The sequence below is a fragment of the Cryptomeria japonica genome, chromosome 9 (assembly GCF_030272615.1).
Source record: "Cryptomeria japonica chromosome 9, Sugi_1.0, whole genome shotgun sequence".
NCBI lineage: Eukaryota > Viridiplantae > Streptophyta > Pinopsida > Cupressales > Cupressaceae > Cryptomeria > Cryptomeria japonica.
The window spans coordinates 84,042,139-84,055,072 of NC_081413.1; the positions used below are offsets into that span (position 1 = coordinate 84,042,139).

The window sequence follows — 12,934 nt, forward strand, 5'->3', positions numbered from 1 at the left end:
GATAAGGCTCAACTCCTTCATAGCCTCTTTATTAGACTTAATATTTGATTAGCTAGTATATTAGAATATGATATTCTTAATAGTTAGAATATTTAATTATTTGATTATTTTTATATTTTATATTCAAATTTCTACAAGCTTCTTTCGTCTAGACTAATCTTTGTATTCCTTTAGAAGGCTTATTGAATATGTTAAGGGATTGCCCTTGTTGAATCAAAATCTCTAGTTATTTATTTTGTTTTTGTGTGTTCATATTGTTATGTAATGTACTCATTAGTGTCTATTTTTAAACCATATCCTAGAATTTATCTATCATATTTCTTGAATCTATTTTCTTCACTAATTTCCAAATTCTACCTCATATTCCTAATCAACTTCCCATACTTTTATAGTCTTATCTTTACTAAGACACCCCACAATGGTAGTAATGTCCTCATATTTTAAATAGTGCACATCACCAAATCTCAAAGCTTATCCCATCCAATGGAGATGAAATAAGAGTTGATATAAATTAGAAATAAGTCACTAATCATACATGAAAATAAGCCTTAAAGAGGCTAACAATGAATATAACTATCTCAAAATTTGAATTTGCACATTAAATGAGAAAGTTAAGTTTTGAATTTGAGATTTATTCTCTTATATCATGGGATTGATCTCAAACAATGTAAACATGAATTTAGACAAGAAAATGACAATCTTGAGGCAAGGAATGAATATATTGACATGAGTATGAATGAGATGTAATAAATGAAGGTTAACTCATGAAATATGTGGAAATGAATATAAGTAGTAGTAAATGGCGATAGATAGGGATTGTCATGTGTCAAACCTAACACAATAACATACCACTTGTTAATATACACTTATTAAAGATATTCTACCTAATTAAACATAAAATTGAATAAAAAATTACATAAATATACTAGTTTCACCATTACATTTATTTAACTTCGGAAAGGAAATAAATTTCCTTCAACAACCTTAACTTCTAATTTTAAAAGTAAATATTAAGATTTTCTTTCTCTAGCTCATCTTGATGATAAATTATAGAGAGATTCGAATTGATGAGAAAAAAAATAAGAAACTCAAATCACATATTATAGAATACTAATGTGAAAGAAAATATAGGATATACCATTTCCTTCCAACAGCTAAGACATTCACATTTACATCTAAGAACAAGAACATCATTCGTCTTTGAAACTTGAAAATGCTAAATCATAACAAACCATGCAAACAACTGCTTATAAAACTTCCACTCATGGATCACGTCTTCTAATTTGTAGTAGATTCTTCTGGACCATGGAGCTCGACTTTTTTCAGGTAAGAGTTGGGCAGAGGGCTCCAATGTCAAGAGTGTACAAAGTAGAGTAGATATCGCATAGAGAATAAAGGGAAGAAAATCCAATCACGAACAAAACGCTCAAGTCTTGAGGATCCCTCCTGTACAAATCCCATCACAAATGCAACACTTACAATACCAGATACTCGCCATCTCCTCTCTTGTAGGTATTTGTTGAAACAGGTTTCTATCTTTTCCGCCTGGGCTTTTCCCCAATCCGCCATGTTTACAGATTTGATGACTTGTTCTAAGCATCTGCTCAGATGGACAGCATCCTCTAGAGCCATACAGGCGCCCTGAGCGAGATCAGGCATCATTGGGTGCAATGCATCTCCAACAATGGTTACGCTTCCCTTTCCCTTTTCCACCCCTCTTCCCCACTCCCATGGCCAAACCCACCTCACCTTCAGATCTGCCATATTAATGGTCTCCACTGGGCTCGACTTTATTAGTTCTGCAATGGGCTCAGGGAAATCTCTAACCATCTCCAGAGCTGCATGCATAACCCTCTCAGCATCCCCACAGATCTCTGCATCTAAAAAATCGAAGTGGAGGTTAGATTGCAAGTTGATCTTGATAAATAGCAGAGAATGAAATAAGTTTCTGACTGAAGATTTTTAACTTGTCATTGGTACCTTACTACTACCTAGTGTATAGATAATCGATCTTATTCCATTTAATATAATGGTCAATTCAAGATAAGATCCGAGCTACTTAGAATAAAATAGAAAATGAGAATGAAATAATTGTCCAATTGAAAATTTTTGCTCTCAGTAGGTCAGGTTCTAGCTAACTATGAAACAATTGGAATAGGGCATGCAATAGTATTTTTAGTGAGGATTATTAACATGTTGGGTATATAGAAAATTAATCTTCATGAATTTAATTGATCATTAGCAGAGTTGTTCTAATAAAATTCAAACCATAACAAAACCCCCTAGTACCTTGTGGATGGGATCTCCTAGTTACAAACCAGTAGACTTTTTTGTCGGTGCAAGTGATAAACCCTGCCTTCACTCCTTTACCCCAAACTTGTAACATGAGCTTCTCGAAATGATGGTCTTCTGTATATGTGACCATGCCCCTAATGGCAATGCGTCCGGTTGTTTTGGGCGGTGGGAGGCCCATCCATCTCGCAATCACTGAGTATACTCCATCGCATCCTATCACAATCTGCAACCCATATTTTAGAATAAGGAAGCTATAGTTTAAGTAAGAGAGCTTCTGGAAAATCTGAGTGAAAAGCTTTATTTCCTTATTATAAAGATAATAGTTCCTACCTTTGCTGTGAGGGATCTTCCATCTGCAAGCTCTAGTGTGGTGAATGGAGAGATTGTGTCTCTGTGTAGGGAAACGATTTTGGAGTTGAATCTGATGCTCCCCACAGGCAATTCCTTGGCTAGCGCTTCCAAAAGTGCCATTCTCTCTATGCACCGAGATTCCAGTTTCATGCTTGAATCCCTGAATACATAAGAGCAGTTTGAATTTTTGACAAAAAATCTCATTTTCAAAACGAACATCTGGTTCTTTATAAAGGAGGTTGTTTTTGTTCGTTTTCAAACTGTAGTCCTATGGAGGCATTCAACTAATTTTTTTAGTGGGAAAATTTAAGAAAATTTCTCTGCATTCACCAGTCTATTAGAGAGCTGCAGAGCAATCATAGATAATTGGGCAAATAAGGATTCCATTCCAAGGAGATCATTACATCCTATTTATTCTCTATGAGTGGCTCCATAAACTGTTTGGAAATGTGAAACAGGATTAAACAGAATCTTCTCTATCAATTACAAAGCATCCATGTTATTAGCTCTTTGAGAGAGAAACCTATAGTAAGTGCTCAAGAGAAGGGCTGAAAAACAACATAGAAACACTGGCTAACAAATTCTGGGTGTGAAACTCAATAAGATCAGTCTCTCAACAAAGTTTGTCAAACTCTTTCAGGAATTCAATGGAATCCTTAAACAGGTAGAAAAACTTTCAGCCCTACCTCCCAAGCAGCGCCTAAATACTGCTATCAAAACATTGGGAGACTCCATTTTACATGAAAATATTTTATTTTTTTTGCCAAAATATTTTCCTAGATCAGTCCATGAATAATTATAAGGGCATGGTTCTTCATGGGTTTGCAACCTTAAGCTGAAAGTAAACAGTCCAATGTTTACCTGGGATCTTCCCTATTTAAATAATAAACATTGAGCACAATTTGCTGGCTGTTTAAGCTCTTTGGCATCCTTAAAATGCCCTATAAAGATTTCTTCCATACTAAAGTCAATCATATGAATTTTCCCAGATCTACTCTGAGCATAATCAATTACAAATCTTTCAATTAACAGCTGGATAAAAAAATAAAAGAATAATCAGATTTACTTGTTTCAAGTAAACATCCTTTTCTTTACCCTTTGCCTCCACTTTTGAGGGGGACATTCTTGCAGACACCGGTGCAAATTGAAGAGCCCCGAATCCTGCACACCCACATTTTGGGAATGAATTTCTATATCACTCCTAGGGTGAATGAGAAGAAATAGTCAGTTCAGATAAATCACCCGTCAAGTTGAGAGTAAAATGGGCGAAGGGAATCTGATACGCCGAGAGCATCAAGTGCTTTCCAGGCATTAGGCCACATCATGAAGGCAGCGCCAGCAGTTCGAAGGCAATCAGCACGCTCAAGTACCAGGCTCCTCAACCCCACCCTACAATGGTGCTGTGAGATTAGAGATTTGAAAAATTGAACAATTGAATCGTTTAATTAAATGGAGAATTTGAAAAATTGTTCCACTACTTTAGTATTTACCTATGGAGAGCAAGTGCAGTGGCTAGCCCTGCAACGCCCCCTCCTACAACCACAATATCTTCGCATTTCTCCATGGAAGATTCTTTTAAGAGATGCAATTGACATGCATTACAGGGTTCAACCATTATCAGAAATCTCTTTCCATTAAGCTACCACAGAATGCAAATAAAATGTAAAATAAATATACACCACAAAACAAAAATCTACTTACCCACTCTGCAGACTTACGAGAGCATTTTCAGAATTGTGAAATGTGTAGTTTATATTCTTCGAATCGAATCAATACTCCTTCCACTACAGATCACAAGTTCTAAAAGAATTTGAATGTGAATATGACGTAGTTGGATATTTGCGGATGATGAAGAAAAGAGCTTTTTAAACATTTTTTCACCGAATTTGTCGATAAGATTTACGGGGTTAAATCATTACCATAATTTATTTCTCTGTTCGTTCATATTAATTATTAATTTATTATATGTATAATGTCAGAAATTGATTCACTGTATCTCTGTTTTGTAATAAATATATGCATCTTTGTCATAACTACAAAGGATTGTTTTGTAATATATAGGGTATCTGTAGTGGATATAATTCCAATAGTTATTTTAATGTCTCATGTATGAATTCCTGGCATAATGATAAATGCTATGTGATAAAATTGGAAAACCCCATCCTCAAATAAACTTACTGATCAGAAAACGCTGCATTCTTATCTACCTGCGAACCATTTGACAAACTATCCAGTGGGAAGACATAAATTTTGGTAAAAAATTTTCAGTGAAGGATTTTACAGAATATCTATATGCCTCTCTTAACTATGCTCCAATCCAGATGCTCAACTTTGTGTCCCAAACAAATCAATTAATCACTTATGAATCACTAATCTCTCCTTCATTCAACACTTAGAACAAACTCCACAACTAGACAAAAGCAACAATCTTGAGGAAAGAGTTTAAACTTTAATTTGGTTGACATTAATCAGATAACGGAAAATCCATTCCAAGATTTGAATTCTTTAATTTGGTTGACATTAATCGGATATACGGAAAATCCATTCCTAGATTTGTTCAATTCAAGCAAAATCCATTCCATTGTTTCAACTTTAATTTGGTTGGCATTAATGGTATTTCTATTATCTACCAGATATAAGGAAAATCAATTTTATTGATTCAATAATTTTAGATTTAAAATCTAGATTCTGATTTATAAATGTTATTATGTTGCTATGATGAATGTATATATAGTCATCTCCTGTCATTCTTTACTTCGGAAAAAAAAAATGTCTTCCGGTTCCGTCTCGGAAATTCGGGGTAACATAGATTAGAATTCTATTCTTGTTTCTCTTGTTCTACTTTGTTATTTCTGATGATGGATCATGGAGTTTGATCCAAAACATTGGGCAAAAGAATTTACACACTTAATCCCTGAAGCTATGAATTTTAACATTGACTAAATTTCATTTCACATCTCTTATGGATATCATTCTAATCTACTAATTTTACATTTTTCAATCTAGACTGAATTTTCAATGGAATTTTGAACTTCTTTTAGAATTGTAGATGTAGTTTTGACCCTAAACTTTCAAAACTCAAATTTTATTATGGACCTAAGCTAAACCCTTTTAACTAGGCATTACTTGCAAAATTGAGAACAAAACGTTTAATTTGTAGGCTAGGACATTACATAAAAGTTCAAACCCTAATTCATAGGACATTGCATAAAAGTTCAAACCCTAATTCATTTTACACATTTAATCATATACAAGATTGATCCCTCTATACATTCATCACATATTCAAAACATCCTTCAAGCAGTGAATTGTCAGCTAGCACCAACATCTATTTCTATTGATAAGGATAGATTAGACATTTTGCATGATTATTTGACTTGTCTTCAAACTTTCTCAATTTATTAAATCAATTCTACTATTTGACTAAGTTAAAATTCTAACACAAAAAACTCTTAACAATATCTTTAAATGCAACCAACCCCATATATGAGAGGCAAAAACTTTTTTTTTAGAAGATCACAAGCACACAAATTGAAGTTACACAATAGAAGGTCAAATTTTTAAATTTGGTCCATGAAGTTGCATATGTGGAGATCAATTCTACAATTATAAAACTAAACCGAAAAAGAGTGGGTATCATCTTGTTGAGAAATATTTCCCCATCATAAGGAGAAAATAGTGACTCATTCCTTCAAGGCTTAACTCCTTTGTAGCCTCTTTATTAGACTTAATACTTGATTAGCTAGTATATTAGAATTAATATTCTTAATAATTAGAATATTTGGTTAGTTGAATATTATTGTATTTTATATTCAAATTACTAGAAGCTTCTTTCTTCTAGAGTCATCTTTGTATTCTTTTAGAAGACTTATTGAGTACGTTAAGGGTTGTTGAGAAAAAATATCTCTTGTTATTTTTTCTTCTTGTGTGATCATATTGTCTATGTAATGTACTCATTAGTGTCTATTCTTAAACCATATCCTGGAATTTATATATACTATTTCTTGGGTCTATTTTCTTCACCATATACGAGATTCCACCTCATATACCTGATCAACTTTCCATACTTTTATAGTCTTATCTTTACTAAAACACCCCATAATGGTAGTGATGTCTTGTATATTATAGTAGTGTCCTCATATTTTATATAATGCTAATCACCAAATCTCAATGCTTATCACATCTAATGAAAATGTAATAAGAGTTGATATAAATTAGAAATAAGTCACTAATCATACATGAAACTAAACCTTAAACAAGCTAACAATGAATGGTATGATGGGTAAAAGCAATGTCACTTAATGGAGCTCAATCCCGATGATAAGAATACAACTATGAAGAATAAAAGTGAAAAGAAAAGTGAACCCTAATCAAATATGAAAATGAGGTAAATATTAGTCTAAATTTATAGATATTAATTAAGTAATAAGGGGAATCCTTAAGTCATGTAAGCAAAGTTAGGTTCATAAACAATGTAAAGAATCAAATAAATCTAAATAATTAAGCATGAGTAATCTAGATTAATTTTTAAAGGGGTAAATGAAGTAATAAATGTAAAAATTAAATGAGAGGAATTAGGTTCTTATTTATACTAACATTGTAGTGGGATTATTCACTAAGATGGTGAAATTTATTTCTCTTAGTTTACTAACTATCTCAAAATTTGAACATGCACATTAAACTTTAAGGGTGAATCTTGAGCATTCTAGATTTGTTCTTGATTATTGTAGATTCAATATTTGATGTGTAGATTTTAATTGAGAAAATATAAACTTTTGAAACTTATTCACCTTGACCTCTAATGTCTTATGAGCTAGTAAGGACTATAGTAATTATAAATACCCTAAAGAAATTTGATGGATAGCTAGGTTCTCCTAAGTTTGATCCATAGATCAATTTGCCAAGGATGACTTTGAGCAAATATATGTAGACATTATGCACAAGTGTAAAGGTGACCTACATGTAGATGATGTATATTTTGATTCTTTGTCCCACATAAAATTAAAATGTGCTCTAGATTATTTTTTTAATTTAAAAAAAATTAAATGTGAATTTATGCCACATTAAATGTCTTTAAATACCAAGACATAACAATGTCTCATACAAATGTATAGCAAGTTGGCTCATAATGACTAGTCAAGAAGGTTGACAAAGTTAAATTTTGAATTTGAGATTCATTCCCATGTGTCATGAGATTGATCTTGAACAATACAAACATAAATCTGGGCAATAAAATGGCAATCTTGAGGCAAGGAATGAATGTATTGACATGATTATGAATGAGATGTAATAATGAGGGTTAACTTGTTAAATGTGTGGAAATGAATATAAGAGGTAGTAAATAGAGATAGATAGGGATTGTTGTGTATGTTAAACCTATCACAATAACATACCACTTGTCAATATATATTTATTAAAGATATTTCACCCAAATAAACATAAAACTAAATAAGCTTTTCTCATGTGGAAGGGACTTGTTGGATGGGGACTTCTACAATTCTTCTTCTTATGGTTATGGGAGCCATGTTAAAACGCTTAAGATGGTTGTGGGTACCAGTCAAAACCCTTTAGTGCAACTCTTCTTCTTGGTCCTCAATGCTTGGGAGGAGAAGATGCTGATATTTTTCCGACTGTTGTGGAAGCCTTTCAAAAATCGATTTTCCCAGATGCTCTATGTGTGTAAGGTTTTGTTTTTTTGGGTCTTAAGGTTATGGGAGCCTTGCAAAAACCCATGTTTCAGGTTGCGGGATCCTTGCAAAACCCCTTGTCTATGTTTTTCTAAGTTTTCCTGCTTGTTGGCTTTGGTCTTTTATGTGGATCAGCTTGTGCTTTGATGCTTAGTTTCTTGTGACTAGCTAACGATTGGTTGTGGAATGGTTGTTGTTTGTCTTTGATGTATCTATGTGCAATATTCTATTTCTGGGTTTTGAATCCCATAAAATCCACTTTAATGGGCTTCGGGTCCCCTCAAAATCTGTTTGATTCTTAATCAGGAACATAAAACTAAATAAAAAATTACATAAATATACTAGTTTTGCCATCACACTTCAAAATAAATTTCCTTCAACCAACCTTAACTTTTAATTTCAAAGAAAATATTAAGATTTTCTTTCCTAGCTTATCATCTTGATAATGAATCATAAAGTATGATTTGAAACGTTGATAAAAAAGAACACACAATCAAAACCAAAAGCTCAAATCACATACATGAACTTTGGAACCTAATGCCTATTATAAAATACATAATCAAATAGAAGATATTGTAAGATACAACAGCTAAGACATTCATATTTACATCTACGAATAAGAACATCAGTCGTCTTTGAAACTTCAAAATGATAAATCATAACAAACTATGCAAGCAACTGCTTATAATCAAGCCTCCACTCATGGATCATGTCTTCTAGTTTGCAAGAGATTCTCTTGGCCCATTTCATAAGATGGAGCATGGAGCTCGTCTTTTTCCAGGTCTTGAGCAAAGAAACCAAACGTGGATTAGGTAAAAGGTGGTAGGACAAATTCTTCATTTTAATGAAGAGATGGTCAGAGGGCTTCAATATCAAGAGTGTACAAAGAACAAAAGATATCTCATAGAGAACAAAGGGAAGAAAATCCAATCACGAAGAAAACGTGCAAGTCTTGAGGATCCCTCCTGTACAAATCCTATCACAAATGCAACACTTTCAATACCAGATACTCGCCATCTCCTCTCTTGTAGGTATTTGTTGAAACAGGATTCTATAATTTTCTCCTGGGCTTCTCCCCATTCCGCCATGTTTATAGACTTGATGGCTTGTTCTAAGCATCTGCTCAGATGGACAGCGTCCTCTAGAGCCATACAGGCGCCCTGACCGAGATCAGGCACCATTGGGTGTAATGCGTCTCCAATAATAGTTACGCTTCCCTTTCCCTTTTCCATCCCTCTTCCCCACTCCCATGGCCACACCCATCTCACCTTCAGATCTGCCATGTTAATGGTCTCTGCTGGGCTCAACTTTACTAGTTCTGCAATGGGCTTGGGGAAATCTCGAACCATCTCCAGAGTTGCATGTCGAACCCTCTCAGCATCCCCACAGATCTCTTCATCTAAAAAATTGAATTGAAGGTCATATTGTAAGCTGTTCTTGAATAGCAACAAAGAATGAAATAAATTTCTAACTGAAGAGTTTTAACTTGTCATTGGTACCTTGTGGATGCGATCTCCTAGTTACAAACCAGTAAACTTTTTTGTCGGTGCAAGTGATAAACCCAGCCTTTACTCCTTTGCCCCAGACTTGTAACATGAGCTTCTCTAAATGATGGTCTTCTGTATATGTGACCATGCCTCTAATGGCAATGCGTCCAGTTGATTTGGGCGGTGGAAGACCCATCCATCTTGCAACCACTGAGTACACTCCATCGCATCCTATCACAATCTGTAATCCATACTTCAGAGTAAGGAAGCCATATTTTAAGAAAGAGCTTCTGGAAAAACTGAGAGAAAATCTTGTTATAAAGAAAATAGGGCAAGGCCAGGAAGTTCTACCTTTGCAGTGACGGATGTTCCGTCTGCAAGCTCTAGTGTGGTGAAAGGAGAGAGTGTGTCTCTGTGTAGGGAAACGATTTTGGAGTTGAATCTGATGCTCCGCTCAGGCAATTCCTTGGCTAGCGTTTCCAAAAGTGTCATTCTTTCTATGCACCGAGATTCCAGTTCCATACTTGAATCCCTGAACACACAAGAGCAGTTTGAATTTTTTCACCTTATCTCATTTCAAAGCCAACTTTTTGTTCGTCCTCAGGCTGTAGTCTGATGGAGGGGTCTAACTAAATTTTTTAGTGGGTGCTATTGAGAAAATTTAAGATTATTATTCTGGATGCTCTTCTTTATCCTCTATGATAGTTTTCATAAAATGTTTAGATATGTGAGACAGGATTAACCAAAATCTTGCTTATTAGTTACAGAGCATCCATGTTACTAGCTCTTTCGAAAAGGAAGCCTCTTGTGGGTGCTCAAGCAAAGGGCTGGAAATCTAAAGCACAAGCTGAGGTTACTTAAGTAGTTCAGTTGCCAGATGACAAAGAAATACATAAAGTAAAATTAAAAAATTAGAGATAAAAGGGGTAGAAACTTGTTTTTCATTGGACACTGTAGCTGTAGAAGGCTCCATGGCAACACTGCCCGAGAAATTATAGTTGTGCCACTCATCACTGTCTCCACAAAGCTTTTCTTACATATTTTTATAAAAAAATCCAATGAAATCCTTAAACTTATGGAGTAAACTTTCAGCCCCACCTCCCAAGTAGGGCCAAAGCTTGCTAGCAAAACATTGGGAGAATCTGATTTTACAGGAAAAGATTCATTTTGTTCTTGCCAAAATGTTTTCTTAGATCAGTCCACAAGTAAATATACGAGCAGGAGCTCTTCTTTGGGATGGCGATTTTAAGCTGGAAGTAAACATTTCAACGCTTACCTGAGGTCTTCCCTATATAAATAATAGGTATATTGAGCACAACTTGCTGGCTAGTCAAGCTCTTGGCATCCTCAAAACACCCTATAGATATTTTTGGCCTAAGTAAGTTAAATCAAATGAAATTTCCATGTTATACAATGGCATGATCAATTACAACTCTTTCAATTAACAGTGGGAGAAAAAATCGAAGCATGATCATATTTGCCTGTTCAAATAAAGATCCCTTTCCTTACCCTTTGCCTCCACTATCCAGACGGACATTCTTGCAGACTCCAGTGCAAATCGTAAAGCCCCGAACGCTGCATACCCACATCATGGAAATGAATTTCTGCATTACTCCTCAGATGAAAGAGAAGATACAGTCAGTCAAGCTAATTTACCCATCAAGTTGAGAGTAAAATGGGCGAAGGGCATCTGATACACCCAGGGCATCAAGTGCTTTCCAGCCATTAGGCCAGATGAGGAAGGCAGCGCCAGCAGTTCGAAGGCAATCAGCGCGCTCAAGTACCAGGCTCTTCAATCCTACCCTACACAGGCACTGCAAATCTAGGAGCAATTGAATCGTTTGATTAAATGAAGAATATGAAAAATTGGAGCAGTACTTACTTATGCAGAGCAAGTGCAGTGGCTAACCCTGCAACGCCTCCTCCTACAATCACAATATCTTGTTCTTCGCCCATCCTAGGTCTTCGTGTACGCTCTTTTACTAATAATTGCAACTGGATTTCACAGATATGTTAAGGGTTCAATTAACAGACTATAAAATCTTGGTGAATATTTAAATTTTTTAAAAGTTAATAATAATTTTTATTGTCGAATCTTTTCTATTTTTAATAAAAAATATAATTTAATTAACATTTTTTTAAGTAGAAAATATTGGCAAATATTTTTAAAAATAATAAGAGTGGATTAATTACTATTTCAAATTTTTTTATTAAAAAAAAATTAGTTTTTAATAGAAAAGTAGAGGCTTGAAGGTGGAAAGTTTAAGGGGTAGACTCTACTTTATTTAGTTTATATCATTAATTTAAAACAATCTAATACCCCTCTTTGTATTTTGTGAGATAAAATGTACCAACAATTTGTAACACTCATGGGGTCAAAAATTGCTTTTAGACCATTGATTTTCAACAATTCAAAAGACATTTGAACTCCCACAAGCATTACAACTTGTCAGTACAATTTACCTCATAGAATACAATGAAGGTTACTAGATTATATTTTAAATCAATGGTGACGACTAAATATTGTTGATACAACCCTTTTAGATTTCTACAATAAATTATAAAATGTTGGCATCAAATATTGTGACAAATCTTTGAGTTAAAAAAATTAATAAAATAAATTCTCTGGCGATTTAAATAAAAATAAAATAAGAATTTCTAAAAATGTGGCAATTTGAGTCACCTTAAAGGTTGAACTTATTAGCCAATTTTTTATTCTTAAATTTCAAAAAATAGCTAATTGACAAATATTAGCCACTAAAAATTTCACTAACGACAATCCTTACAGAATTGTGGATTCTGGAATGTATGGAATTTGTTTGAATTTTTTAAACAAATTAATTATTCTCATATTTACTTGTTGCAGCCACGACAATGTAAGAGTCAACACTAGACATTTTCTTTAGTAAATTATAGTAATCTACCCAACGACATTTGAAAAAATTATTAGTTTTCTTGTCCAAATGGACTACTATGGTAATGATTTGACTTTAACACAGTGGATAGCACAAGATAGCGCACATGACAGGAGATCTTGAAGTTGCTTCAGCTTGGAGATGGATGGTTGTTGCAAAAATATGTGTAGATGTTAACACTTTTGGGTCAGATCTATTT

The 12,934-nt window shown here is 34.1% G+C and overlaps 1 protein-coding gene across 4 annotated transcripts; it reads right to left on the reverse strand.

The window, feature by feature from the left end:
* Positions 1–1,036: 1,036 nt before the first annotated feature.
* LOC131030215 (monooxygenase 2) lies at positions 1,037–11,858 on the reverse strand. 4 transcript variants are annotated; one of them, XM_057960937.2, is made up of 9 exons: positions 11,703–11,839; positions 11,477–11,623; positions 11,330–11,395; positions 4,137–4,218; positions 3,889–4,035; positions 3,742–3,807; positions 2,626–2,806; positions 2,290–2,518; positions 1,037–1,880 (listed from the first exon to the last, which is right to left on the reverse strand). In XM_057960937.2, the coding sequence occupies exons 2-9, from the start codon at positions 11,544–11,546 to the stop codon at positions 1,354–1,356; spliced, it is 1,368 nt and encodes a 455-aa protein (XP_057816920.2). In that variant the 5' UTR covers positions 11,547–11,623; positions 11,703–11,839; the 3' UTR covers positions 1,037–1,353. The 4 variants fall into 4 exon arrangements, with proteins under 4 accessions (XP_057816920.2, XP_057816921.2, XP_057816922.2 ...); XM_057960938.2 differs by having other exon boundaries at positions 11,477–11,634; positions 11,703–11,836; XM_057960939.2 differs by lacking the exons at positions 11,330–11,395; positions 11,477–11,623; positions 11,703–11,839 and adding an exon at positions 4,348–5,282.
* Between the last annotated feature and the right edge of the window lie 1,076 nt (positions 11,859–12,934).